The following is a 24,255-nucleotide window of genomic DNA, read 5'->3' as shown; positions in this document are numbered from 1 at the left end:
CAAAGGACAAACCTTCTGGAAGCTCCCATCTGTACCTGATTTTCATGTCCTTCAACATCTGGATTAGCGCTTTATATTTTTTCCGATCCAATAACACTGATCTGGGTAATTCCTTCATTATGATAATTGTCTTGCCATCGATCTCCAATGGGTATTGAAACTGTTTAGTCACAATCTTCTCTTTCATGTTTCGTGTTGTAAATTGCACAATCACATCTCTTGGTACTTTCCTCTGGGTTGCAATTCTCGAGTTTACGCAATATGCCACATCAAGGATAGCCACAACTTCCTCCTCTTCCTTCCCCAGGTATTCAGCTAACACCTCCGTCATCTGTTCTTGCGCTGTCTTTCCTTCCATCTCCGGCAGACCGCGAAATCTCAAGCTGCTTCTCCATGTGTCTACTTTCCGCAACCGCCATTCTTCCCCTCATCAGTCTCATCTCTGTTTGTTGCGTGTCTGCTAAATTCTCCATCGCTCCTTCTACTGTTTTAACTCTCTGCTGCGTTCCTTGTAATTCATTTTGTATTGTTTCCATACCTTTCTTCACTTCTGACAGCTCCGATTTTACTTCTGACAGCTCCGATTTTACTGTCTGTTTAACCTCTTTAATCAGCTCCAATTTCATATCTTTGAATTCTTTAATCACCTCTAAAAGTTTTTTGTCCAGGTTTTCTATTGCCGATTGCCACTCTTTTTTCGACATCGTGGGGCTTGCTTTAGCTCGCTCCCACGAGTCCGCTCTCTTCCTTAACTCCGTGGCGTTAAATTTAATACCTTTTTTATTTCAAATGTCCCGGTCTTCTTGCATAAATTAGTTTTTAAAGAGTCCAAAATGTCGGGTGTCTTTTCTCTATGGTCTCTCTATGATTTTGTAATCCAAGATGGCCTACTTCCTTTTCCGCTGAAGCCGCGACCCTTCCCCTTTCAAAGATGGCGATTCCCTTCTTCCTGCCCTCCAGCAAGGGCCACTTCTCTCCAGCCACTCTATTGTTGTTATGCACTTCCTGTCTCCCAACTTCCCACAGCAGATCTCGCGATGGTGTCTTTTTCTCACAGCTCCATAACCGCAAGTATTCAAAACAATAGTCCGATTTCTTTAATAACTTCTTTAAACTTAGTCTCTTTTCAAATACAACTCTTGCCGAATCTTCCCCTCCTTTTCATTAGTCTGTTGCAGTTTAAAAATCTACTTTTTTTCCTCTCTGCTTTTATCAATCTGTCCCGTATCAGAAGATAGTGATCTTTACCTTCTCCTTCACTTTTCTCGGGTTGTAATCGCTGTTTCGATTTTAACTTCTCCTCTCCGCTTCTTCCCCCAATCGAAGCTTGGGTATGTAGGTCTTATGCCAGCCGAATTGGCCCCAGAACTGCCGCAGAGATTGTAGCCGACCCGTCGCAGGGTGGGACCTCAAGGATCGGGAGGGGACCCGTTATGTAGAGCCCCCCCCCTCATCTGAGATCTAACTCACCCTAGGGTCTCGAGCGTTCTTTGCCTGCTCTCCGCCTGAGAGCAGTCGGCCGCGGGCTATTTTCACCCCGCCGGCCGCTTAAAACGGCAGTTCGGTCAGCTCCGCAAATGGAGCTGCTTCAGACCTCCATGGATCCCAAACCGGAAGTCGGATGTCATCAAAATATTGATGGCACTCAATTCCAATGCCTCAGACAATCTAATTCAAAAGTCTTTTAATCAAATGGATTCTGGTTTTGGAAAAGACATGACCAAACTTGCAATTTGCTGCTCACAAAGTAAGTTTCTGGCTCACAACACTGCACTGTTTGGAGGGAACATTGCTGCCAGGTAAGAGGCGGGGAGGCCAGCGGGCCTGAATCAAGGGAGTGCTCCGGGTGGTGGCTGCACCCAGCACGATGATCTCGCTTCTGGACAGCAAGGTCACTTCCGGAAAGTGAGGTCACTTCCCGGAAGTGAGGTCACTTCCCAGAAGTGAGGTCACTTCCCAGAAGTGACATCATTGTGTGTTTCCAGTGGCACCCGCACGATTTGCCATGCACATGTGATAATAGAGAGCTCCACCACCTCTTTCCCCAGAAAAAAAGCCCTGGATAAATGTGAATCTTGGGGGAAAAATCCTAGCCAACAAAGATGATGATCATCGCAGGTGATCATCGCAGCTGGGTTCTAACTTCACTCTCTGTTTAAATTTATTGTTTTCATTCTTTATCTCCTAAGAACAATGTTTTCCTTTTGAATTAGGCGAGACAAGAGTAATAGAGAGATTGCAGCTGGTCTAGAAGGAAACCTGGAGGTTGTCTATGCTGTTTACCTTCTATTTTGATCAGCGTTAATTACTACTCTTCTTACACTTACTCTTACTAATGGAATCACTGTGGAATTTCAACTGAACAGAAGGTTTAATTAAACTGAGTTGAGTTATATGAAGCTCTGATATACTTCTGACAACCATAAGCTATAGATACCTACAAGAGTTTCATCTGCCTTTAGCTGTGATGATGAAAAGAAAAATGATTTGAGTTGAAATATTTGAACTGAGAGCAAAAAGTGCAAACAGTCAGTTATGGTGGTGTTTTTCTTCTCATCAGAGCATTTTGGCCGTAACTCTCCCTCTTTGTTGTGTATTGTTTCGTTGTGACGAAGCAAAAAGTGAATTTGTACAACAAATTTGAACAGCTTTTGGGCGTTGTCGGGTGGACTGAGGTTTCTGCTTTTTCTGAGCCTGTAAATGACCCAGAAGCAGATAAAAGATGAGATAAAAGGCAAGAGACTGGATTCTGCTATGGGAGTGAAAAGATTCTATTAGTTTGAAGAGGAGCGCTCAACTCCTGCATGTAAACAAACTAAGATAGAGGATTATTTCGCTCTGTTTAAACATCAGAATAGGTTTGACTGCTTGGCTCAGGGTGGAACTGTTTACTTGTTAGAGCAATAAATGCCTTCCAATAATAGTACAATGATGCTCGAGCTTCGCCCACCATCTCTGCTGCGTCAGCCTCTTGGGGCTGAGGAGCTGAGTCTAGTAGTAACCCAGATGCACTGAATTGCAGAAACATTCCAGAAAATTTATGCTAAACTGGATATGATTACAGCTCATCTCTCAGGAAGCAGATGTTAAAAGATCTATCTAGCCATCAAGGGAAATTGAGAAGCCTTAGGAACAATGATTCTGAGAGGACTTTGGACTCAGGACTAAGACCTAAAGGAAAATTTAAATCTGTCTCTAGCACCTGGTCTAAGGGAGCTGCTTTTTAAATCTATGAACCTAATTATATAGTTGTGAATGTCTTCCCCTACCAGGGGAGATATATTAACTGGTCCACTAAGCACTGGGCCAGTAAACATCTGGAATTTTTTCTTAAAACTAGACCAGCCTCTGTTGATCTTGTCAGTTGAACGAATCCCTGGACCCTTACACTACAAGCATTTTCTTTTGTTATTTTATTCTAATCGAATTCCCACTCACGTGTTTTCATACTGTGCTGATTACGTTGGGTTTGGGATCGAGTTTCAGGGATATTTTAGGGATTCCTCAGTTCAGCAATTAGTCAATTTGAATCCTCGTCCTGTAGATCCAAAATTAGATAAGGTTAAGACTTGATATAATAGATCTTTAGGACCAGCTGAACCACTGATGTTGATCTTTTCTTTCCTCCACACCTACCATCCCCTGCTAAGGAGAAGAGAGGGCAGACAGCAACAGCTTCTGCTAACCCAACTCCTCTTTGGCATCTACAGTATCCTGTTAAGCCTGAGTGACTGCAGTTTCTTGCAGGTTCTGATAACCCGCCCCCTCCTGATTTTGAACCTATGGCGACTGCGATTAATTTGGAAACTTCTGGAATGGAGGATGTAGTAGAAGGGGGTCTCTTGTCCTCCTTTGGTGCTCTTCCCCCAACAGAACAGGAGGTTTTGATAAATCGCTTTTAACACTACAAAGTAAAGAGAGCACTCTGGAGGAATTTGTGGATTCTTCTGGATACAGTCATGGAGCAATACCCTAGTTCTTTTCTGCTGTTAGTGATTTTAATGCCCTTATTGGCCAGAATGATGATGCTGTATTGGCCCTGGGGACAATGGAATTTCTGAGACCCAAGCTACAAGTGACAAATGACACACAAGTTGGACACTTGTCAGCTTCCCTCAAGTTTTGATGGGAAATGTAGGCGTCCTGGTCTTGCAGCTTGGCTCTCCGACTGCTGTCCAATGGACTTTTCAACTGTCACTTGTCCAACATTCCGCCAAGCTGCCTACATTTCCCATCAAAACTTGAGGGAAGCTGACAAGTGTCCAACCTGTGTCAGGCATCACTTGTAGCTTGGCTCCTAGTGAGCTTTCATATCCATATCTGTACGAGAGGAGATTTAGAGATCCCAAGATTAATTTTGCAGGTAAACAGTTATTTAACTGTGTAGAAAACCATGGTTTGGTGATTCTTAATGGACACAGAAATTTGGATCCTCTAGGTAATAGAGGTATTAGTGTAATTGATTGTATGTTGGTCACAACCAGGCTTACTCCCTTGGATCTATGAGGGAAAAAATCAATCCAAATGAATTTCTCCTCAAACACAAAACAAACACAACAAATGACCCCAAAGAAGGTGAGTATTGGCAGGTGCACACAATGGCAGGAAACTAGCTGGTAAATTGGCATTAGTGGGCTGACGCCCAAGCAGAAGAACACTTCATTGCCAACCAGTGCAATTTTGATGGCCCTCCCCTTTACTCTCCCACTCTGAGGCAAATTTTCCTGCCAAAATCAAAGTTTGCTCACTGTGGCTAAGCAGCCTCAAGTAGTATGTCTCTGTTTATAGTTTAAAGTAGTTATATTTTTGGCTTTTTAGCCCAGCTCAGAAACTTGATATGGGAGAAGCGGGAGCCCTGCCTTCCCTTGTATGAAATGGCATTAGAGGCTGAATAACTCTCGAAAGAAACAGCAACTTTATTGAACAGGCAGAGATGGAATATGGGCAGTCAGGGGATGACGTTTGTGACGTAAAATTTGTTATTAGAACAGAATACTTTAAAAGAAAAAGGCAAAACAGTTTTTTTGCAGCTTAGTGTCAATGTTTGTAGTTCTTATTAGAGAGAGATATTTTGTTTACTCCTTTGGTTATAGTAACAAAGTTTCTTCACAGACTTCCCCTTTTAAACTTAGGTTTCCAGATATTAGTTCAACACCCTTTACACCAGTCCTGGGGTCCTCCACAGAGCCACACCCCCTTTAGACACTGGGCAGGAATTATTTTTCTTTTCTTAAGAAGAATTAACCCTTTCCTTTGGCTGGAATGGGAGACTCCACTTACTTTCCAATCCCTCTGTGCCAAACAGCCCCCCTCTCAATTGTATTGTGGCTGTGTAAATGAGTTTCAGCTTGTGCTGGTGTTTATACTGGGAATTCTTCTCCCTCAAAACACTCAAATTACAGTTAGGACCGACGTTCTCTTTTCCCTCATGCCAGAGGGGAACATGTCTGACCTTCCCCGACTGATGCTTACACACTCTCTCTTCAACTCCCAACTGCTACCCTCTCATCCTAAAGGTAGGTTCTGACTAGCCAATCAGAGGGAAGGGTAAAGCTTGCCAATCAAGTTCTTATTCCAGGCCACTGTCAGTTCCTCCCCCTCCAGCCTCTGAATGCTGCACATTGGGAACCTCTCTTTAAGTTGCATTCCGTCACAGCAGTACAGGGAATTTCTTTTTAAATCCTGCTTTATGATAGCACCAATAACTTACCTTTGTATCTTGTTGATTCCTGTTGATGCCATGTTTCCCTGCACTTTTATGGCCCCTCATTTGATTTTGGAGAGAGGCAGTGTCAGATACACCCCAGCATATCTGCCATGATTGTTTCTATGCATAATGCTCTGATCCTCTGAGAATGTGTAAAGGGAACTTAGAGCCAAGCTACAAGTGACGCCTGACACAGGTTGGACACTTGTCAGCTTCCCTCAAGTTTTGATGGGAAATGTAGGCATCCTGGTCTTGCAGCTTGGCTCTCCATTACAGCTGCAAGACCAGGATGCCTACATTTCCCATCAAAACTTGAGGGAAGCTCACAAGTGTCCAACCTGTGTCAGGCGTCACTTGTAGCTTGGCTCTCTGTTGCTACTTGGCTGTTAGCTGCTTATCTTGCTGTTGATTTTCTTTCACTTTCCCAACCAGCTTGAGAACGTGGCCTTGGAGTGCCGGTGGGAGCCAGTCCTCCCTGAGAACTATGATGAACTCATTCCTCCTTGTTCCCTTCTCTCCCAGGCTTGGACCCTTCACACCAAAATCATAATGGCCTCCCATTCCCAGGGGCAGGAATGTTTCCCTATAATTAACACTGCTCACCCACCTTGCATCACTTCTGCCAATGACCCTGTTTGAGTACCTTGAAACTGATATATCTCTTTAATAAAGTAACTTTGACTGTCTGCAGTGGAGTGCTTGAGGGATTTATCTGGCAGGACCTGACAGTTATTCTTTTGAAGACTGAGACGGCATTGCCAGTTCTCAGCCTGCTAATAAGGAGTCTGGCACTGCAGGTGGGAAATTCTCAGGAACAGGACGATTAGGGAAGCTAACTCTGCATTCCATCCAATTAGCACATGGCATCATGGGAGTGTAGTGATAAGTTCTTCCCCCCTCCATTACCCGTGAAGACTAGTTACTTCAGGGCTTTTCCTCAGAGGTTATTGGACCTTTTCATTGGCTAAGTGTTCAGTCTTGCGGCAGGCAGCTGGCCTTTGAAAATTGTCTTTTAGTTCAGTCTTTTGTCCTTTTGGGTCCAATTCTGCCTGAAGAATCACTCCCTTGTTCTGAGGCTTATGCTATGAGTGGAGTCCTGTAGCTAGTGTCCATTTTGTCTTTGTCTCTTGGATTTGTGAACTAACATCGTGAAGCTCTGTTGGATTTTTTGACCATTCTAATGGGTAACATCTGGATTAGGTTTGTAAGTTTCATGTGTATCTTACTTTAGCTATCTAGTCTTTGTTGTGTTGCTTCTCCTGCCTGCATACTTTTATAGATTCTTATAATCGGCATATTGAATTTCCTTTAACAAATTCTATTAACATTATTTGTGTGTTACTGAGTGTTACTGCTTCAATCTGAATCCAGTACCTTGGCCAATTTTCCATGAGCTACCCAAGTAACTTCTTTTCTGGACTCAGCCTGCTGGGTGCCCACCTCACTGGGCTATCTGTTTGATTACTACCTAGAGGGCCTGAGACTTGCCTCTCGGTTTTGAACTGCGGTGGTGTGCTATTCCCAGCGTTTGTAATTTGCTTTGTGACACCACTGGGAAAGATGGCAGCTTTTCTGGGGGATCCCAGATGGAGCAGTCCCTCTTCCTTTACACCAGTTTTCACCCTAATCTGCATAACATGAGCCTTTGTGGTGGCCAGGGACTCAGAGGATGGAGGAGACCCCTCCCTCCTCAAACCATGGGGGTATGTGTACAGCTTAACCTCTTTCCCTTCTTCTTCTAGCATTATTTTCTGATCTAGACTAGAGATGGGCATGAACCGAAATACGAACCAAAATTAAGCATAAACCAGGCTGGTTTGTGGTTCAGGAACCAGACTGATTCATGATTTGTGAACCAGCGGTTCGTCAGATCTCATTTCTGACAAACCGCCACGAACTTTAGGCTGGTTCGTTTGGTTCATTTTTTGGTTCATCACTGCAGACAGCCCGGTGCCAATCAATCAGTTTCCGAGGCAACAGGGGATGGACTTCCCGCAGACCTTCTGCTGACCCAGAAGTGACCTTCTGCTGGCCCAGAAGTGATGATTTTCTGACCTGGATGTGACGTTTTCACGAACCAAACGAACCAGTTTGCGAACCAGGGGCAGGTTCGTGAAAGTTCATGGTTCGTGAAATTTGATGAACCACGAACCACATGGTTCTGTTTTTTTCTGGTTCATGCCCATCTCTAATCTAGACACTCATTCTCATTAGGGTGTTACTTCTTATGAGGTTTCCATGACAACATCAGGGTATGTGTGCAGGGAGAAAAGCTACAGAAGCCTGGGAAACATCACTTTCTGGCAGTTGCATCTTTTTCCTGTGCAGACCACAAAGAAGGCTGGGAAGTGGTTTGCAGACTGAATTGGAGTCTTTTGACTGAGTGTGTAAAATTCTGGAGAGAAACCAATGCAGTAAGGGGCTAGAGCCGATGAAAGAGTCCCATGTGGAAAAGACTGAGGTTTTCCTTCTTGAAGGGCTCTGAGACCCTGCATAATTCATGTTGCTCTTCAAGACACTTGCCGTCACGGCAAGCACTTTTCTACCAAAATCAGGAAGTGGCTCCTTCTCAGCTCACAATGACAGCTGCAGAATCAACAATAGCAACAACAACATTTGATTTATATACCACCCTTCAGGACAACTTAATGCCCACTAAGAGTGGTTTACAAAATATGCCATTATCCCCACAACAAAACACCCTGTGAGGTGGGTGGGGCTGAGAGAGCTCCAGAGAGCCGTGATTAGCCCAACGTCACCCAGCTGGCTTCAGGCAGAGGAGTGGGGAATCAAACCCGGCTCCCCAGATTAGAGTCCCACACTCTTAACCATTACACCAAACTGGCTCAACAGAAGAATATCGCAGTGGAAGTGCATTCCAGAAGAGAGAAAGAAGAAATGTTTTGCTCCTCCATAAAGCCCACTTGCATTATCATGAGAGAGGGGCCTGATCTCCACACCTCAAACAGATCTAATGCCAGCTGACCCAGCAGTTGCTGTCACTTTAAGGAAGCCAAAGGGAAGCTCCAACACGGGGGGGTCCCAAGCCTACCCAGAAAAGCCAACCTATCAGAACCTAGAGGAGGGCATCTCCCAGCCATGCCCGACAGGACTTTATCCTTGGGGAGCACCAGTAGAGAGAGGAGGGTCTCGCCTGATACCTGGGAAGGAAGCCTCCTTCTCCCAGATCTGATTAAGTTTATTGTAACGTTTAAAATTTCCTTGGCTACCTTATTCACTGTCTTAAAATGATTAGCTATAAGGGTCTTGCTCCGTCTGAATTCTGAGAGGCAGCAGTTTTCATACATCTCTCTACCTCTCCTGCATAAAGTCCCTGTGTTCAGTGTGGAGACATGATTTGCCCTTTATTTGCCCATTATTTGCTCTTACAAAGCCCCTTCCGTTGGCTTGGACCTTGGAGGAGCTCAAAATGCACAGCAATCGTAGCAGCTTATATGAGGCTGCAATATTTTTTCCCATGCCTTATTGATTGGCTGGATGTTGACTCTCCTCTTTAAGAGAAGCCAGTTCGGTGTAGTGGTTAAGAGTGCAGGACTCTAATCTGGAGAACCGGGTTTGATTCCCCACTCCTCCACTTGAAGCCAGCTGGGTGACCTTGGGCTAGTCACAGTTTTTTCAGAGCTCTCTCAGCCCCACCCGCCTCACAGGGTGTTTTGTTGTGGGGATAATAATGGCATACTTTGTAAACTGCTGTGAGTTGGCTGTAAAGTTGTCCTGAAGGGCAGTATATAAAGCAAATGTTATTATTGTTATTATTAACCTACTTGATTCTGGGGATGACCAGGGAATTGGAAAAATCTTTTCTTCCGCTTATTGATATTTCTTGTAATTATTGAAATTATTGTAATTTATTGATTACTTCCTGTAATGATTGAAATGCTTGCACTTTTACATTCTAACGTTAACACTATACTATTGATTTTAGTCTGTTTTATTTGGTATTTCATTCTTCTGTTGTTTTATTCTTGCATGTAAATTATTTTGGAAATTGTTGGCTTAGATGCTGTGGATCTTTTCTCCTGATGGAAGGGGTTTCTGTCAGCAGAACAAAGCTTCCTCGCCTTCTCCCCTGTCCCTGCTGCAGCCCCAAATGCTCCAAGAAAATGCTGCTTCTAAAGATTAGAGAATCCCCAGGACAAGACAGTATCAAAGGACTGTGGTGAGAGGCTAAACTTGTGCCCCTTTCTTTAACTGAATATTTCTCCGGGATCCATCTCATTGGTGCAATGAACTGTGTGACTCTTTTAACTAAAATCAAGTATTGCTGATTTATTTTACATCCTATTAATTTCAGCTTCCAGAAATGGAAACTCAACTCTAAGCAGAACTGTGTTACATGATATAACAGTTCTCAAAGTAAATACAAAGTCCCCGTTTAAAAGACTGGGTTACTGTGGTAGTTTTAGACAAGTATGCAAATGAATTTTCAGACAAATATGCAAAGATCTTAAAAAGTAGACCCTTCTAGTATTATTCCACTTTGTTTTAAAATAGTAGCTCACTTGCACATTGTTCAAATAGTATATAGTATAATACCATTCGATTTATAAACTGCCCTGCAGGGCAACTTAACACACACTCAAAGCAGTTTACAAAGTATGTTGTTATTATTATTGTCCCTGGCCTTAATATATATATAACTAGTATGGTTACTAGTGTGGGTAATATGCATACAGAGAGATGTATAAAGGGAAGGTCTTTCTTGCTTTAAGAGGGCTCCAGTTTATAGTTAACACAACCTGAGTAAATACAAAAATGCAGAGGAGGAATCCAGTGGACAGTCTTTGAAATACTGGTTAAAACAGTATATAAATGGGTTCTAGCTACTGGTGCAAGCTGCTTAGTTGCACAACGTAGCAAATGAGGCAGAGACTCTGCATGCTGTTCTGTCTGCCTCTCATCCTTCTCACATCAAGGGATCAAGAGAGAAAGTCTTTGGCCAACGGCAGCTTAGAAATCTTCCTCCTGCAGATGCTTCCACTCAAATGTTGAATCCAGAGCAGCATCAACTCGATCTCGCTCTTGGTCTTTGCAAAGTTCGAGGAAAACCTAAACGATAAAAGCAAAGCATAGCTGGACAGCAGAATGACAGAAAGGAACTGCGTGGGTTTTTGTTAGGTTATTAGCTGCTAGAGTTGCTACGGGACATTCTGATGTCCTCAATGCAGCCACATATGAATATTAACCCACACACGTCTTGTGACTAGAGATGGGCACGATCCAAAAAAAAATTAACAATCCAGCTGATCGTGGATCGGCGCCGGCGCCGATCCCGAATTAACGATCCACACCAATCATCTCCTGTTCCCGAACCGTGGATCGTGGATGCCACAGCGGGGCACGCTGGTATTCCCAGCTATGTGGGAAGGTGAGTTGTGGTGGCGGCCGACTCTCTCAGTCTCTCTCTCTCTCTCCAAAGGCTAGCAAGTAGCAAGCAAGAGTTCTGTCCCACTCCACTGCTCGCAGAAAGTGAAACCCAGCCTGGGAGCCCATGGCATGGGTCCCATTCAGCAACAGAGGAGGTCTGTGTTTGGCTGTCAGAGCTGCCTATCAGGGTTTGCAGGGATGAGATTGGAGTGCTCATGGCTACAGAACACCCCCTTCCCCCTCCCTCCCCTGGGTGTCTTCTCCCAACTTGTGACTGCTTTGCTGCTCCGTGGTTGGAAGGAAGCCCTGCTGATCAAGGAAAGCTGGGCTTCCATTTGGGTTTCCAGAGTGACAGAAGGAGGGCAAACAGCGCTCAGGCATTCCCCTGGCTCCGTTGCCAGGGGAATAGATTGCTGGCGCCTGAGTGTCTGGATCCCCGAACCGAGCCCAATCGCCCCGATCCAGGCCTCTCCCGATCGTTGGATCGTTGGCCATGGACGATCATGATCTGCTGGGTCACGATCGCGTGATCACCATTATCGTGGGTTTTTTCCTGATCATAATGCGGATCATGCCCATCTCTACTTGTGACCTGGGTATAAACTTACCCTAAAAGCCAAGCTAGACATTACGGTGGACATGGTCCAATCTGTGGCGGTCAACGCCGTTTTAGAGGCTAGTGTAGCTGTTTAAAAATTGCCACGGGCCCTAATCCTGATCAGTCTCACAGCACAGCAGCCCTAGGTGGTCTTGTCCTCCCTCCCCCACAATTTCAAATGCCAAAATAGCTCCCCACAACTGTTTCAGTGCTTGAAAAGGCTTGGGGGGAGGAAACAAGTCCACATGGCGCTACCACATCACAAGCACAATCAGGATTTTAGTCAGTTCAAATGGTGTCACTGGCCAGGGGTTGGGACCTGTGTAATGTATAGATTGGCCCTCAGGGAGGGAAAGGAACAATCCACAGACCTTGTGCCTATGGATCACTAGATTCAACTCATGATCTATAAAAAACAATTATGCCAATCACCTGCTTGGCAATATAGGCACAACTCATAGTACTGGATGTAGAGATCCAGCACTAATTAACTATGTTCACAGATCCCTGTTGCACTTAATTCTTGATAAAGCAGAGGTTGTACACCTGGAAGCTAGGTTGTGGTGAATGGAGATATCCTCCACCTAGATTAACCCTTCCCATTAGGGATATGAAATAGCTGATTCCTACTGTAAATGATGACCTGTTATTGTACTTTTAAATCATGTTACCTGTTCCAAAGTGTTCAGAGAAAAGCTGTACTCCTCCAGACTGAAGGTCCGTTTAGCTGTATGGATAGAAGGTTAAACTAATTAAGTTCTACAGCCAGTTGGACTATTAGTTGATGAGCAGGACTGCACCTTCCACCCGGTACGCTCAATGAGCACGTGATGCTCAGCTATAAACACACACTCATGTGAACAGGATGTACACAGACAAAAGACAAAAGGCAATACAGCATGGACCCAAATCACACAGCTGGTTTCTGTTGTAGTTTGGGCCTGTGCATAGTGAAATTTATGTGCATAAACTTTGTTAGATCCAGACTAAATTTTCAATCGGAAGAAATGAACTTTCCTGCCTCCCCCTCCCACTGTGGCCTGCTGATATTCATAAAATGCTGCTCCTGGGGATAAGGGGCCCTGAGGAATGACTTCAGGAAGATCTGTAGAAGAACGGGGGAAAGGACAAGATCTTCTCTTGGTGGAAAATTTCGTGTAGATCCAACCTATCCTCTTAAAAGCTTATGCCCGTGTATGACCTTCCAGATAGCAGTGACAAGGCAAGTTCACCCAGGGGGTGAGGAGGAAACACATGATGTCCCTCATGGTCAGGAAGGATCATTAGAACCAGGTTTCATGTATCTACCTTTCTCTAGCAGGGAGAAGGCTTTTGATAGTGGCAGTGCATCATCCATGGGTATTTTGTAGACCAACAAAGTGGGTATCCTAAGAGGAAGGAAAAAACACATTTAGCAATTAGCACTCTTACAGAATGTGGCACTCCTGATGGGTGGCAACAGCCGCCCTGAAGCCGGGCGCCGTGATTTGCCTCCATGGCAGGATGGAGGCAGACAGGCGCTTTCCCGGGCATCCAAGTATGTGTTGGAGGGTGGCGCCTGTATGCCTTTTCAGGCTGCTCTGCCCCCCGATAGCCCAGTTGCGCCTTGTGCTCGACCACCCACCTCACCCTATTTCAGTGCAGGAGCAGCCGGTCACCTGTTGTTGGCGCCAGGTAGGGATTTTTTCTCCTTCTCCTTGAATTGGCCTGTGGGAGAGGAGGTTTTTGCCTGCCTTGCACTGTTAGTTTTGGGGAGGTAATTGGCTTGGTGGGTTGACTCCCCGTGGGGGCAGGCGAGAAGCTAGGGGGAAAGGAGTGGGCTGGTGAGCACCCTTGGCATATCCCCATTGGCGGGGAAACTGGGGTCTGTCAGGAGCGGCTGGCTGCTTTATGGTCCAGTTGCGAGGACAGACTCCCTGGTGGGGAACCCCTGGACAAGCCAGTCTCCCCCCACAGCTTTACGGCAGGGTGAGGGAGCTTTAAAGGGTGAACCACTTAGCATGGCCAGGCCGGGTCCCAGCCATACAATGGACAGCTTGCACCCAGAGCAGTGGGTGACTTACCCAGACAGGTTGGGGCGGTGGTCCAGGAGTGACCCCATGGCCCGACCTGTACTGCTAGTTTAGGCCCCTGCCATGTTTGTTAATAAACAAACTGCTGTTACGTTAATAAAGTGGCCCATTAGTTCCCAATTATGTGTCTGCCTCTTCATTCCAACTGTGGTGGCAAAACAACAAGTGGATTACAAGGAATCTATGATTTTTCTAACTGAAGTTTTTTTTTACATATCCAAACCAAAGCAAACATCAGAACGCAAGGAACTGAATAACCACCAATGTCTGCCCTTCACACAGCCGTGTGTATGAAGGTCCCAAGAACCCTAGTTAAACTTCCAGCATGTATCACTTCCAGCTCTAAATGTTCTCCTAAGTAACTGTGATAAAGAGAATCGGGTAAAGAAAGAAAAAATGTGTATTATTTCCCAATCTTGTTCACCACCTCTGTTCAAAAAGCTCGAGAAAAGAAAATAGGAGGCAAATGGAATAAGAAAAATATGAGCTGGGGGCCTATAAGAAATTGCAGGGGAGGGCAGTATAAATAATTAGGGAATTCTCCTCTCCCTTCATAATGCAGCACTGCTAAACTTTCAGGCTCAATATATAGTTTCCTACTCATCTAGCACTGAACCTGGGTGGGAAGAGGTGAGTGAGGATGTTCAGAGGGAGAGGAGTGGTTGAGATGGAGGTGGAAAGATCACGTGCCTCGTGGCATATATCCTACCCCTTATTTCACACAGACCCATCATAGGATACTATATGCTACCAGGAGCGTCACCCCTTCAAAGCACAGAGTCCTTTAATTAAAACCACAGAAATGCTGTTCCACTTAATTAATCCTTTCACTATATCTCTTTCATTCCTAAATAAATCAGAGTCCCGAAGAGCTGACAAGAAGCCTCCCCACACTTTCATCTAGCTGAAAGACTTCCGTCAGTACTCTGTAATTCCTACAAAGCAATAAGTATGTTTTGTATTGGTTGGGCCTTTTGGTATTTTTTTTAATTTACAAAATTATATTTTTCTGTTTGCCCAGGCACCCCCTCCAGATACGCAGAACCCTTACCTCGCCTGTAAATTGTCTGATTTCATTTCTGCTATCTTAGGACCATCAACTGTACTATTTGAAGGAATTCTCCTATCTAAAATAATGCAAGAAATTCTTTAGCAAGCTATAGACAAATTTGGCAAGTTACCTTTCTTGACGAGCCGCCTGTGGAAAGATCCGCAGAATTTCCGCGTTCACAAGATCCCCTTGCTCCACTCCCTTTACTTTTATTTGCAGCAAATAGTTTTTGCCAAATTTGCTCTTCAGGTACTGAATGGAGCCAAGGCACCTACAGAAAAGGAGAGTCAATATACGACAAATGGCCACAGACTGCAATGACTCGTGGTTTGTCTCACCTTGGAGACTGCTGCGGGCTCTGACTGCTTATATAATCTGCTGTATATAATCTGCATATACAGAGCCCCGTGGTGCAGAGTGGTAAGCAGCAGTATTGCAGCCCAAGCTCTGCTCACGACCTGAGTTCGATCCTGGCGGAAGCCGGGTTCAAATAGCCAGCTCAAGGTTGACTCAGCCTTCCATCCTTCCGAGGTTGGTAAAATGAGTACCCAGTTTCCTGGGGGTAAAGTGTAGATGACTGGGGAAGGCAATGGCAAACCACCCCGTAAAAAGTCTGCTAAGAAAATGTCGTGATGCGACATCCCTCCATGGGTCAGTAATGACTCGGTGCTTGCACAGGGGACTACCTTTACCTTTTACTGTGTTATTGGTGCTTTATCATGAATGTTACCACTGAGTTCTGTGCACGAACGGTTGTGGGTTTTGTGCATTATTATCAATGTCCTTGTACATTGTTCAATGTTTTTCTGGGTAATATTTTCTGTGTTTTGTATTACTCTCTGCTCTCATGTACATGTGATCATTGCTTTATAAATATTTATATAACCTCGGGGGCTCAGTACATTTCCCCCTCTTCTCCACTTATATAATTAACAACCCACAGGGTGATATTTTTTTCTTGTTGTTTGCTAAGTATTCCAGGTGTGGCTGAAAGAACCTTTTGGATCATATGGTTCATATGGCTTGCCTGACAATTTAAAGAAGATCAGAAATAGGCTCCAAGAAGAGACAGAGGAAAGAATGAGGGTGATTGTAAATTGTTACACCTCTCAAATACTTTTCATGAGATGATGAGAGAGCAATGGTTGACTACCAAGTGTTACATGAAAGGCAGAAGCAGTTGCCTAATGAACTCTTAATGAGGAGAAGCCCTAACTAGATTCCTGGAGGTGTAGGATCTAATCCAGAACTGTGGGCACAGATGCATAAGATGATCTGAGAGCCAAGCTACAAGTGATGCCTGACACAGGTTGGACACTTGTCAGCTTCCCTCAAGTTTTGATGGGAAATGTAGGTATCCTGGTCTTGCAGCTGTAATGGAGAGCCAAGTTGTAAAACCAGGATGCCTACATTTCCCATCAAAACTTGAGGGAAGCTGACAAATGTCCAACTTGTGTAAGGCATCACTTGTAGCTTGGTTCTGAGTTAAGAGTCTGGACCCAAGTTTTGTTGTATGTATTGAGGAAAACAGGGTTGCACTTACCTGTAACTGTTGTTCATCAAGTATTCTTCTGTGCAGGTACACATGGGAACTGCACATGCGCAGCCAGCCACGAATGTTCTAAAGCTCCTAAAGGAGCGAGACTCTTGCCTTGCCTTTTCATGTGCTTTTCTCCAAGGCAAAGCTATGAAAGGCAGAGCGAGTGGCTTCCTCTCTCAAAGCCAAGCTACAAGTGACTTTTTTCACGTGGAGAACACTTGATCGTTTTTGCAAGTTTTCCTGGGAACTGAAGTCCAAGTGTCCTTCCCCCCCACTGTTAGAATCGCTGCCTGAAGAACCAGAGAAAGCCAGTGGCAGCAACATCTTTTGCAAATCGTTCCTGCAGACACAAGCCTGCTCTCAATGCTCGTTTGGGGGTGGGCAGCTGCAACTTCTCCCTGGGCGTCTTGCTCCCGGGGAGCCACTCTGGAGAAAGCCAACAGCAGGATGCTCAGGGAGAAAGGTGCAGCTGCCCTCCCCCAAATGACCATTGGGAGTCCTCTTGTCCAGCAGGCTTGTGACTGGAGGAAACGATTTGCAAAAGCTGCTGCTGCCACTGGCTTTCTCTGGAACACCATCAAGTGTTCTCCACGTGAAAAAAGTCACTTGTAACTTGGCTCTCAGTTCTCTAAGCCGCTGGTGTAGAAGGAAAATAAAAATAATAAAGAGCACACGGCGGGGAAGGAGGGAGCAATGTGTGCCTACATAGAAGAACACTCGATGAACAATAGTTACAGGTAAGTGCAACCCTGTTTTCATCAGTGTGTCTTCGGTTCAGTCCCACATGGGAGATTAGCAAGCTAACTTGGGCATGTAGCTCTTCAACAGAGAAGACTCTTCAGGACTGCCTTGCCGACAGTTGCATCCCTTCTGGAGTCTACGTCAATTGCATAATTGAATGAAGGAATGTGGATGGTTAAGACCAGGTGGCCACCTTATACAGTTCTACTATAGGGATGCCGAAATTGAAGGCTGACAACATGGACTGCACCCTTGTAGAGTGCGCTGTAACTTGCAATGGACATGGTTGCTTAGATTGATGATAACAATCCTTAACGAGACAAACTATCCAATTTGAAATAGTCTGTGAGGTGACCTTCAGACCATTTTTGGACCCTTTAAATGAGTCAAATAAATTAGAATCCTTTTAGAAAGGAGCTGTTCTGTCGCAAGTAGAAGCACAAAGCCTGTTTGACATCAAGTGTGTGTGACAGACTCTCTGTATCATTTGAAGGAATGGGGAACATGCCCCCCCCTCCCAACAGGGAAGCATTTGTGAAGATTGAAACATGAACTGGGGAGGAACTGAAGGGTGTCCCTGTGTTTTGCTCCACCAAGTCAGGGGCCTGTGGGTGAGCCTTGGAACCAAGAACCACTTGTACAGGTTCTGGCAGTGCATGGGGAACTTGGATGGACCAGTTCCGCAGTGGATGAAGCCTCAGCCTGGCGAACGGCACTATCAGTCAAAAAGGCCATAAAATCTAACAGTCTTTGAATTTGTTTTGCACTTTGGTGCCTGTGTGAAAGGACGTTGTTCAGAGTGTGGAGAAATTTCCCTATCCTTTCTGGGATAGGGAAGGCCAAAGCTAGTGAGGAGTCTAGGACTGCCCCCAGAAATGTCCCCCTCTGCGGGGGACCAAAGATGACTTTTGCACATTGACCCTCAGGCCCAGCTGATGGAGGACTGCAAGAACCAGAGATGTGCGCTGAGACAGGGATTCTCTGGTCTGGCCCACTAGCAGCCAGTCATCAAGATAGAGAAAAATGGAACAGCCTTTTTCTCACCACTATTGCCATGACCTTTGTAAGGATACGAGGGGCAGAGGAGAAGGTGAAAGGAAGAACCCTGTATTAGTATTTTTCAAAGCCACACTAAAAATGAAGGAACTTTCTGTAGTGAACATTTACATGTTCCAGCTCCCATAGAGGACACGACAATGGACTATCATTCAGGGGTAAAGCAAAAGACCTTGAGGGGGAAAAGTTCTATTTGTATTTTCATAATTTCAGGTGAGAGGCAGATAAAAGAATGCAACCAAAGTGTCAATGTTTGAAACTTTGAGGCATTTAAATGATCTCATTTAAACAGACTCAAACATTTTTCAAAACACTTTCCTACCCTTCCTCTCTAAACATGTGTACTGGGGCAAGTTATTTATTGTGCTGCTTAGATAGTTGTTACTCTTCTTTTATGCTTTTCACATATAATCATACACACACCACCTTACCTTATTACTGCCCCCCCCTCCCAGATTCTGCTTCCTGCAGCCAAGGCGGGAGTCTTAGTACACCTCACAAAAGGGCCCAGCTACATGCAACAAACAGTGTCTGTGACTGGATTGCCTAATATTCTAATTTTAACTTTAAAGGAGCTGCAGGTGCTCTGGGGTGGGGGCAGCAACACCACCCGGGGATTGGAGCAGAACTGAGGCAGAAAAGGTTTTAGTCCATTTCCCCTGTGCTATTCTTGTGCAATGGGAGTGGGAGCAAGTTACATTGAGAAAATTACCTATCAGTTTCTTCCTACACTTCAGCAAAGCAAATATTAGCCTCAGAGTCATGCACAGATGAAAAAAAGACCTTCTTACATGACGGTTCCCTCTGCTGTAGCTGCCACTGCTAATGATATTTTAAAGTTTAAAATTTATTTTCTAATAAATCAGCAGAAAGGAACTGAGCAAAGGGACAAAATGGCAAATATGCACAATCCTTGGCACCAGAAATAAATTTAGAGTTACTTTTGCTGACCAGATTCAAGGAGACTTGAGTGTACCAAAGAAACTCCTGTGATACTCTAACCTGAAGTATTTTGAGCTTTGTTTCTCCTTTAGACATCTGAAACAGAGAATTATAATCCCAATGTACATTTGTTTTTATTATGAGATGGAAATTAAGCTCTGAAGCAGCCTTTGCCCCCCACCAGCATGTTATTTGTCCCTTGGCACCCTGTCCTGTTAAATTTGATGTACGATGAAGCCTACCTGAGCAGCCCAGACACCATGATAGCTACTCGGTCACACATCGCCTCAGCTTCTTCCATATTGTGGGTTGTCAAAATGGCTCCTTGGTCTTTGCCCTTCAGTAAGGAATGGATTACTTTCCTGCAAATAACATACAATTTATTATAGGAAAGGAATGTTGTGATAGACAAACTTGCCTATTCCCCCTAGTTTGTTAGTAGGTGTCATGGTTAAGAGTGCGGGATTCTAATCTGGAGAACTGGGTTTGATTCCCCACTCGAAGCCTGCTGAGTGACCTTGGGTCAGTCTCAGCTTCTAGGAGCTCTCTCAGCCTCACCCACCTCACAGGGTGTTTTGTTGTGGGGATAATAATGGCGTACTTTGTAAACTGCTCTGAGTGGGCATTAAGTTGTCCTGAAGGCTGGTATATAAATCGAATGTTGTTGTTGTTATGAACTTGTTTTATTCAGGATGCAGCATGAGAGGCAGATGTTAGAAGAATGGAGCACTCCTTGCCTGAGAGCAGTGCAAACAAGAAAAAGGCACTCCAGAAACAACTACAGCAGAAGAGGCACCAGACAGAGGAGTTCCTGCAGGGAGAGAGGGAAAGATGCCAAAGAAGCTGTAAGAGAGAGAATAACATGAAAAAGGCTCCATAAGGCGAATGGAAGGGATTAGGCCTGCACCTACGGTTTCCAACTCCAGCTTGGGAAATTCCAAGACATTCAGGGATGGTGCTTGGGGAAGACCGAGGTCCCAGAAGAACTCCTGCCTTCCACCTTGAGGATGGTGACCCGATCTGCGCCTCTTTCTCAAGGAAGTGAGCCACAGGCCCACCTTCTCAACCTCTACAGTTTGTACCACTAAGGCCATGCTCTGAGCCAAGGCCCTGCTTTAGGTGCTTAAGGAGGTGGCAAACCAACACAGGGCCTTTTCAGTTGCGGCACTGAGACGAAGGAAATTTCCCACCCGGGATGCTCATTTGTCCCCTTTCGTCATTGTCTTCTGCCGGCAGGTAAAGACTTTTCCATCTGGCATTCAGTCAATGAGCCCTCATTCCTGTCCTATGGTTTTAATTACCGTTTTCTGTGCTTTTTATTTTAGCTTTCGTTTTAATTTGTTTTATGATGTTCTTTTCATAATGTTGTGTTTTAACCTGTCTTGTTGACCCTGACTGAGCAGTAAGGCAGGATATAAATTTGTAACGAATGAACTAAATAATATTGTGTCTGCAGTAGTCAACAAGACACTTCTAGAATGAAACGTCTGAGGATTTAAGAGACTTACAGAATAAAACATTTGCGAATCATGCTATAGCAAGTATTAATGTATAGGTTTAAGATCTTCTGCAGCAGAAAAAAATGTTTGAAATTCTGATCTCAGAATTGACATACATTTAAGAATTGCATTCCAGAGCTAGTTTTAGGCATATTGTTGTTGTAGATGAAATATTTAAATGCTAACTGCCACCAAATTATCCCTGTTGGCTCGTCTTTGTGCCTTGCACCCAGTTTTGTGGTCTTCACTTCTCAGTTCCTATACTCAGTTCTGACTTCCATTTCTTGCATCACAGAGGGCTCTGCCCCCCAAATTCTGCTTCTCCCCAGTCACCTGAGACTCAGCTATACACGCTGGCTCTTTCCATCATCTTCTGTACACTTGTCACGCCACCGCAGCTATAATTTGCCTAACTAGTTCTGATAGGACAACATTTTCTTCCTTCATATTCTACAGTTTCTGAACACTCCATAATGTGCGGGAGATTAAGGTCACTTAATGATACGGAAACCTTTTTAGTCAAAGTAGTAAAAGTATCTGATTTTTCAGAAAAACACTGCGCAGTTCCAATTATTTATTTATGTGCTGGAATATTAGCCCGGGTATGTATTAAGCACGAATGGTATGCTACTCGCTGTCAATTTACAAAGCCAATTTTAAACACTCACCACACCTGACGTTTTCCTCTGGGATCCATTCCTGTTGTTGGTTCATCTAACAGCATCACAGTTGGATTACCCAGCACACTCAGAGCAAAGCATAACTAAAATGGAGGAAGATAAATTTGATCTTTGAGAGAGAGAGAGAGAGAGAGAGAGAGAGAGAGAGAATACTCCTGGACAGATAGTGTGTTTGCAATGGCAGCTGCCCAGATGCAGAAGCCCTGGAAATGTATTTACCCAAGTATGGGTGAGAACAAGCTAAAATACTCCAACCTTAAGCTAGACAAACTGGCCAGCTAGACACATTTATAATGCATTTCATTTATTATCCAACTTTCTTCCAAGGGGTTCATGATGGAGAAAGGAGGACTATCACATTCTATTCTCTCAACAACCCAGAGAGAAGTAGTGTAGTATAGTGGTTAGAGTGCTAGACTAGGATCCGGGATTCCCAGGTTCAAATCCCCATTCTGCCATGAAACCTTGCTAAGTGTCTGTGGGCCAGTCAATTATTCTTATCCTACTTCACAAGTTTGTTGTGAGGGAAAAATGGAGGAGAAAACTATTTAAGCTGCTTTGGATCCCAACTGGGGAGCAAGGTGGGGTTTAAATAAAGTAAGCAAGTAAACAAACAAAACCTTGTAATGTAGATTAGTTTGAAAAAAAATTATTTTCCTAGGGACACCCAATAGGTTTCCGGTATTCCAACCTAATGCTTGCCACTACACTAGACTGGCTCCCTATTATAAATGTTCCCTGTAATCGGACAGGGTGAATGTACACCTATAATTATTTAAAACTCTTCCTAAGCTCTGTTGCATTCTTATAGCAAAGAATTAGAATGTCAGATATTTGTTTTATTCCACAATGCATTACTCTTTTACAGAATGCATATTATTATTTGAAGTATATGAATTTTAAACAATGTATTTTATCTTGTTTTATGCTTTGATTTTATTATGTATAGCTGGTCTAAGGACTGTTACAATAAAATACATACATACATATTAATGCTGGAAGTAATTATCAATGCAATCCTGAGGAGAGTTAAACCCTTCTAAGCCCATTAAGTTCAATGGACTTAGAGAGGTGTAATTCTCTTTAGAATCCCAAGGTAAATATTGTATTGGGTACAGGGCTTTTTTTCTGGGAAAAGAGGTGGTGGAACTCAGGACCGCACAATGACATCACTTTGGGTCAGCTGGAACAAGGGGGGGAGTTTTTTAAAGTTTAAATCACCCTTGGGGAAAATGGTCACATGGCCAGTGGCCCCGCCCCCTGATCTCCAGACAGAGGCAAGTTTAGATTGCCCTCCGCACCACTCGTCGGCGCAGAAGGCAATCTAAACTCCCCTCTGTCTGGAGATCAGGGGGCGGGGCCACCAGCCATGTGACCATTTTCAAGAGGTTCCGGAACTCCGTTCCACCATGTTCCTGCTGAAAAAAAGCCCTGGTTAACATTAAAACTTGGCTGAGAGTTTCAAGATTAATGAAATGTACCTTCCTACTTAATCCTGCAGCTAGTGTCTTGGTTGCCTTTTTCAAATGCTCTTGGAGTTCGAGCACTTGCACAATTCTGAAAGAAAAAACAGCATATGGTTTATTCTTAAACTGATCCCTTCTATGTGAAAATTTTAAAAAACCCACAATATTCCAACAAAATTTCAGGGATGCTTCAATAACTTTGGATGCAAACTCCAAAAGGATAGGCATGTTAGTCTGTTGCCACAGCAATAAAAGAAAACTTACGGCATCTTAAAAACGAACAGATTTATTGTAGCATAAACTTTCATGGACTTTTCTACGGGAGAAAAATGCCTTGCTCAGTTTATGTTGTGATCAACACTGATAAATCCCAATTCAGAAATTTTATGCCATGGTCTCCCTTTCAACTTCTTTTGCTGAAGAATGGTGATCTGAGGACAGCAAGAGAGTGCCTTCAGAAACAAAAAGTTCTCCCATTGTTTTCTAAATATTGCTATTTTTATGTTACGTTACAGTACTATCCAACTGAAAATGCATAAGAGCTAATGTTTAAATATGTAAGAACTTCTATGACTGGCTTTCCTAATCTAGCAAATTTGGAAAGGGGGAAGTAAGAGATTTTATTCTCAGTATCCCGTAGCTCTCACATAAATCCTATAAGGAGGACCATTGGCTCCTCATACCTGTTGATGGCAACAGCAGCAGCATCTTTCCTTATCCCTTTCACAGCTGCATAAATCTCCAGATGTTCTCTCATGGTCAGGTTGGACCAAAGGGCATTCTCCTGAGGACAGTAGCCAAGAAAACCTGTACTGTTTTCTTCTTTTGCAAATGATGTGGCTGCATTGGCCTTTTTTATCAGCACCTATTCAAAATATTTGGTGTTATGATCCTCTTTAAACTTGTTCAGCACAAATGCAACTTTTAAAAATTCATAAGAGTGCACAGTGGAGAATCAAATGTGGGATGATTAACTGGGAGATTAACAGGGCCGGATCTAGGGTTCCTGGTGCCCAGGACAACCCAAGTCTGGCTGCCCTTGCGTGCAGCACGCATGCTCCCAGTGCTGTGTGATGATGTCACATGATATCATCACGCAGGGCAGGCGTGCCATCAGCAGAGCGGTGGCAGCGCTGGCGGCTGGGAGGCCATCCGCGCCACTCGCCTGCCCCGCTGAGGGGGCGGCCAGCTTGCCATGCGCTCCCTGGCCTCTGGGGCAGGAGAATGGTGCAGGCGGCCTCCCAGCCCTCCATGCCACTCACTTGCCCAGCAGGACAGGGAGCGCACAGCAAGTTGGCCACCCCCTCAGTGGGGCAGGAGAGTGGTGCAGGCAGCCTCCCAGCTCTCTGTGCCATTCACCTGCCAGGCTGAGGGGGCGGCCAGCTTGCCACATGCTCCCTGTCCTGTGGGGCAGGCAAACGGTGCAGGCGGCCGCTCAGCCACCCACGCTGCTGCTGGCGCGCTCCCAGTGGCTGGCAGCTGCACCTGGCACCCCCTCTTTGGCAGCACCAGGGG

The 24,255-nt window shown here is 44.6% G+C and overlaps 1 protein-coding gene across 5 annotated transcripts in view; it reads right to left on the bottom strand.

Moving 5' to 3' along the window:
* Positions 1-10,497: 10,497 nt before the first annotated feature.
* LOC129327284 (ATP-binding cassette sub-family A member 9-like) overlaps positions 10,498-24,255 on the bottom strand; it is a 130,750-nt gene continuing 116,992 nt past the window's right edge. For 4 of the 5 annotated variants that reach the window (XM_054975786.1, XM_054975785.1, XM_054975788.1 and 1 more), the window contains 9 exons: positions 23,424-23,605; positions 22,756-22,831; positions 21,263-21,357; positions 19,338-19,457; positions 19,156-19,191; positions 14,947-15,087; positions 13,002-13,081; positions 12,365-12,420; positions 10,498-10,777 (listed from right to left, as the gene is read on the bottom strand). In XM_054975786.1, coding sequence (XP_054831761.1) covers positions 10,679-10,777; positions 12,365-12,420; positions 13,002-13,081; positions 14,947-15,087; positions 19,156-19,191; positions 19,338-19,457; positions 21,263-21,357; positions 22,756-22,831; positions 23,424-23,605 — 885 coding nt within the window. In that variant the 3' untranslated portion in view covers positions 10,498-10,678. The remainder of the gene's footprint in view (positions 10,778-12,364; positions 12,421-13,001; positions 13,082-14,946; positions 15,088-19,155; positions 19,192-19,337; positions 19,458-21,262; positions 21,358-22,755; positions 22,832-23,423; positions 23,606-24,255) is intronic. The other variant, XM_054975787.1, reaches the window with a different exon arrangement.

Source organism: Eublepharis macularius, chromosome 4, assembly GCF_028583425.1.
Source record: "Eublepharis macularius isolate TG4126 chromosome 4, MPM_Emac_v1.0, whole genome shotgun sequence".
NCBI classification, from domain to species: Eukaryota; Metazoa; Chordata; class Lepidosauria; order Squamata; family Eublepharidae; genus Eublepharis; species Eublepharis macularius.
Note: the sequence above shows the minus strand (reverse complement) of the source record. Positions and strands in the feature narration are given on the sequence as shown.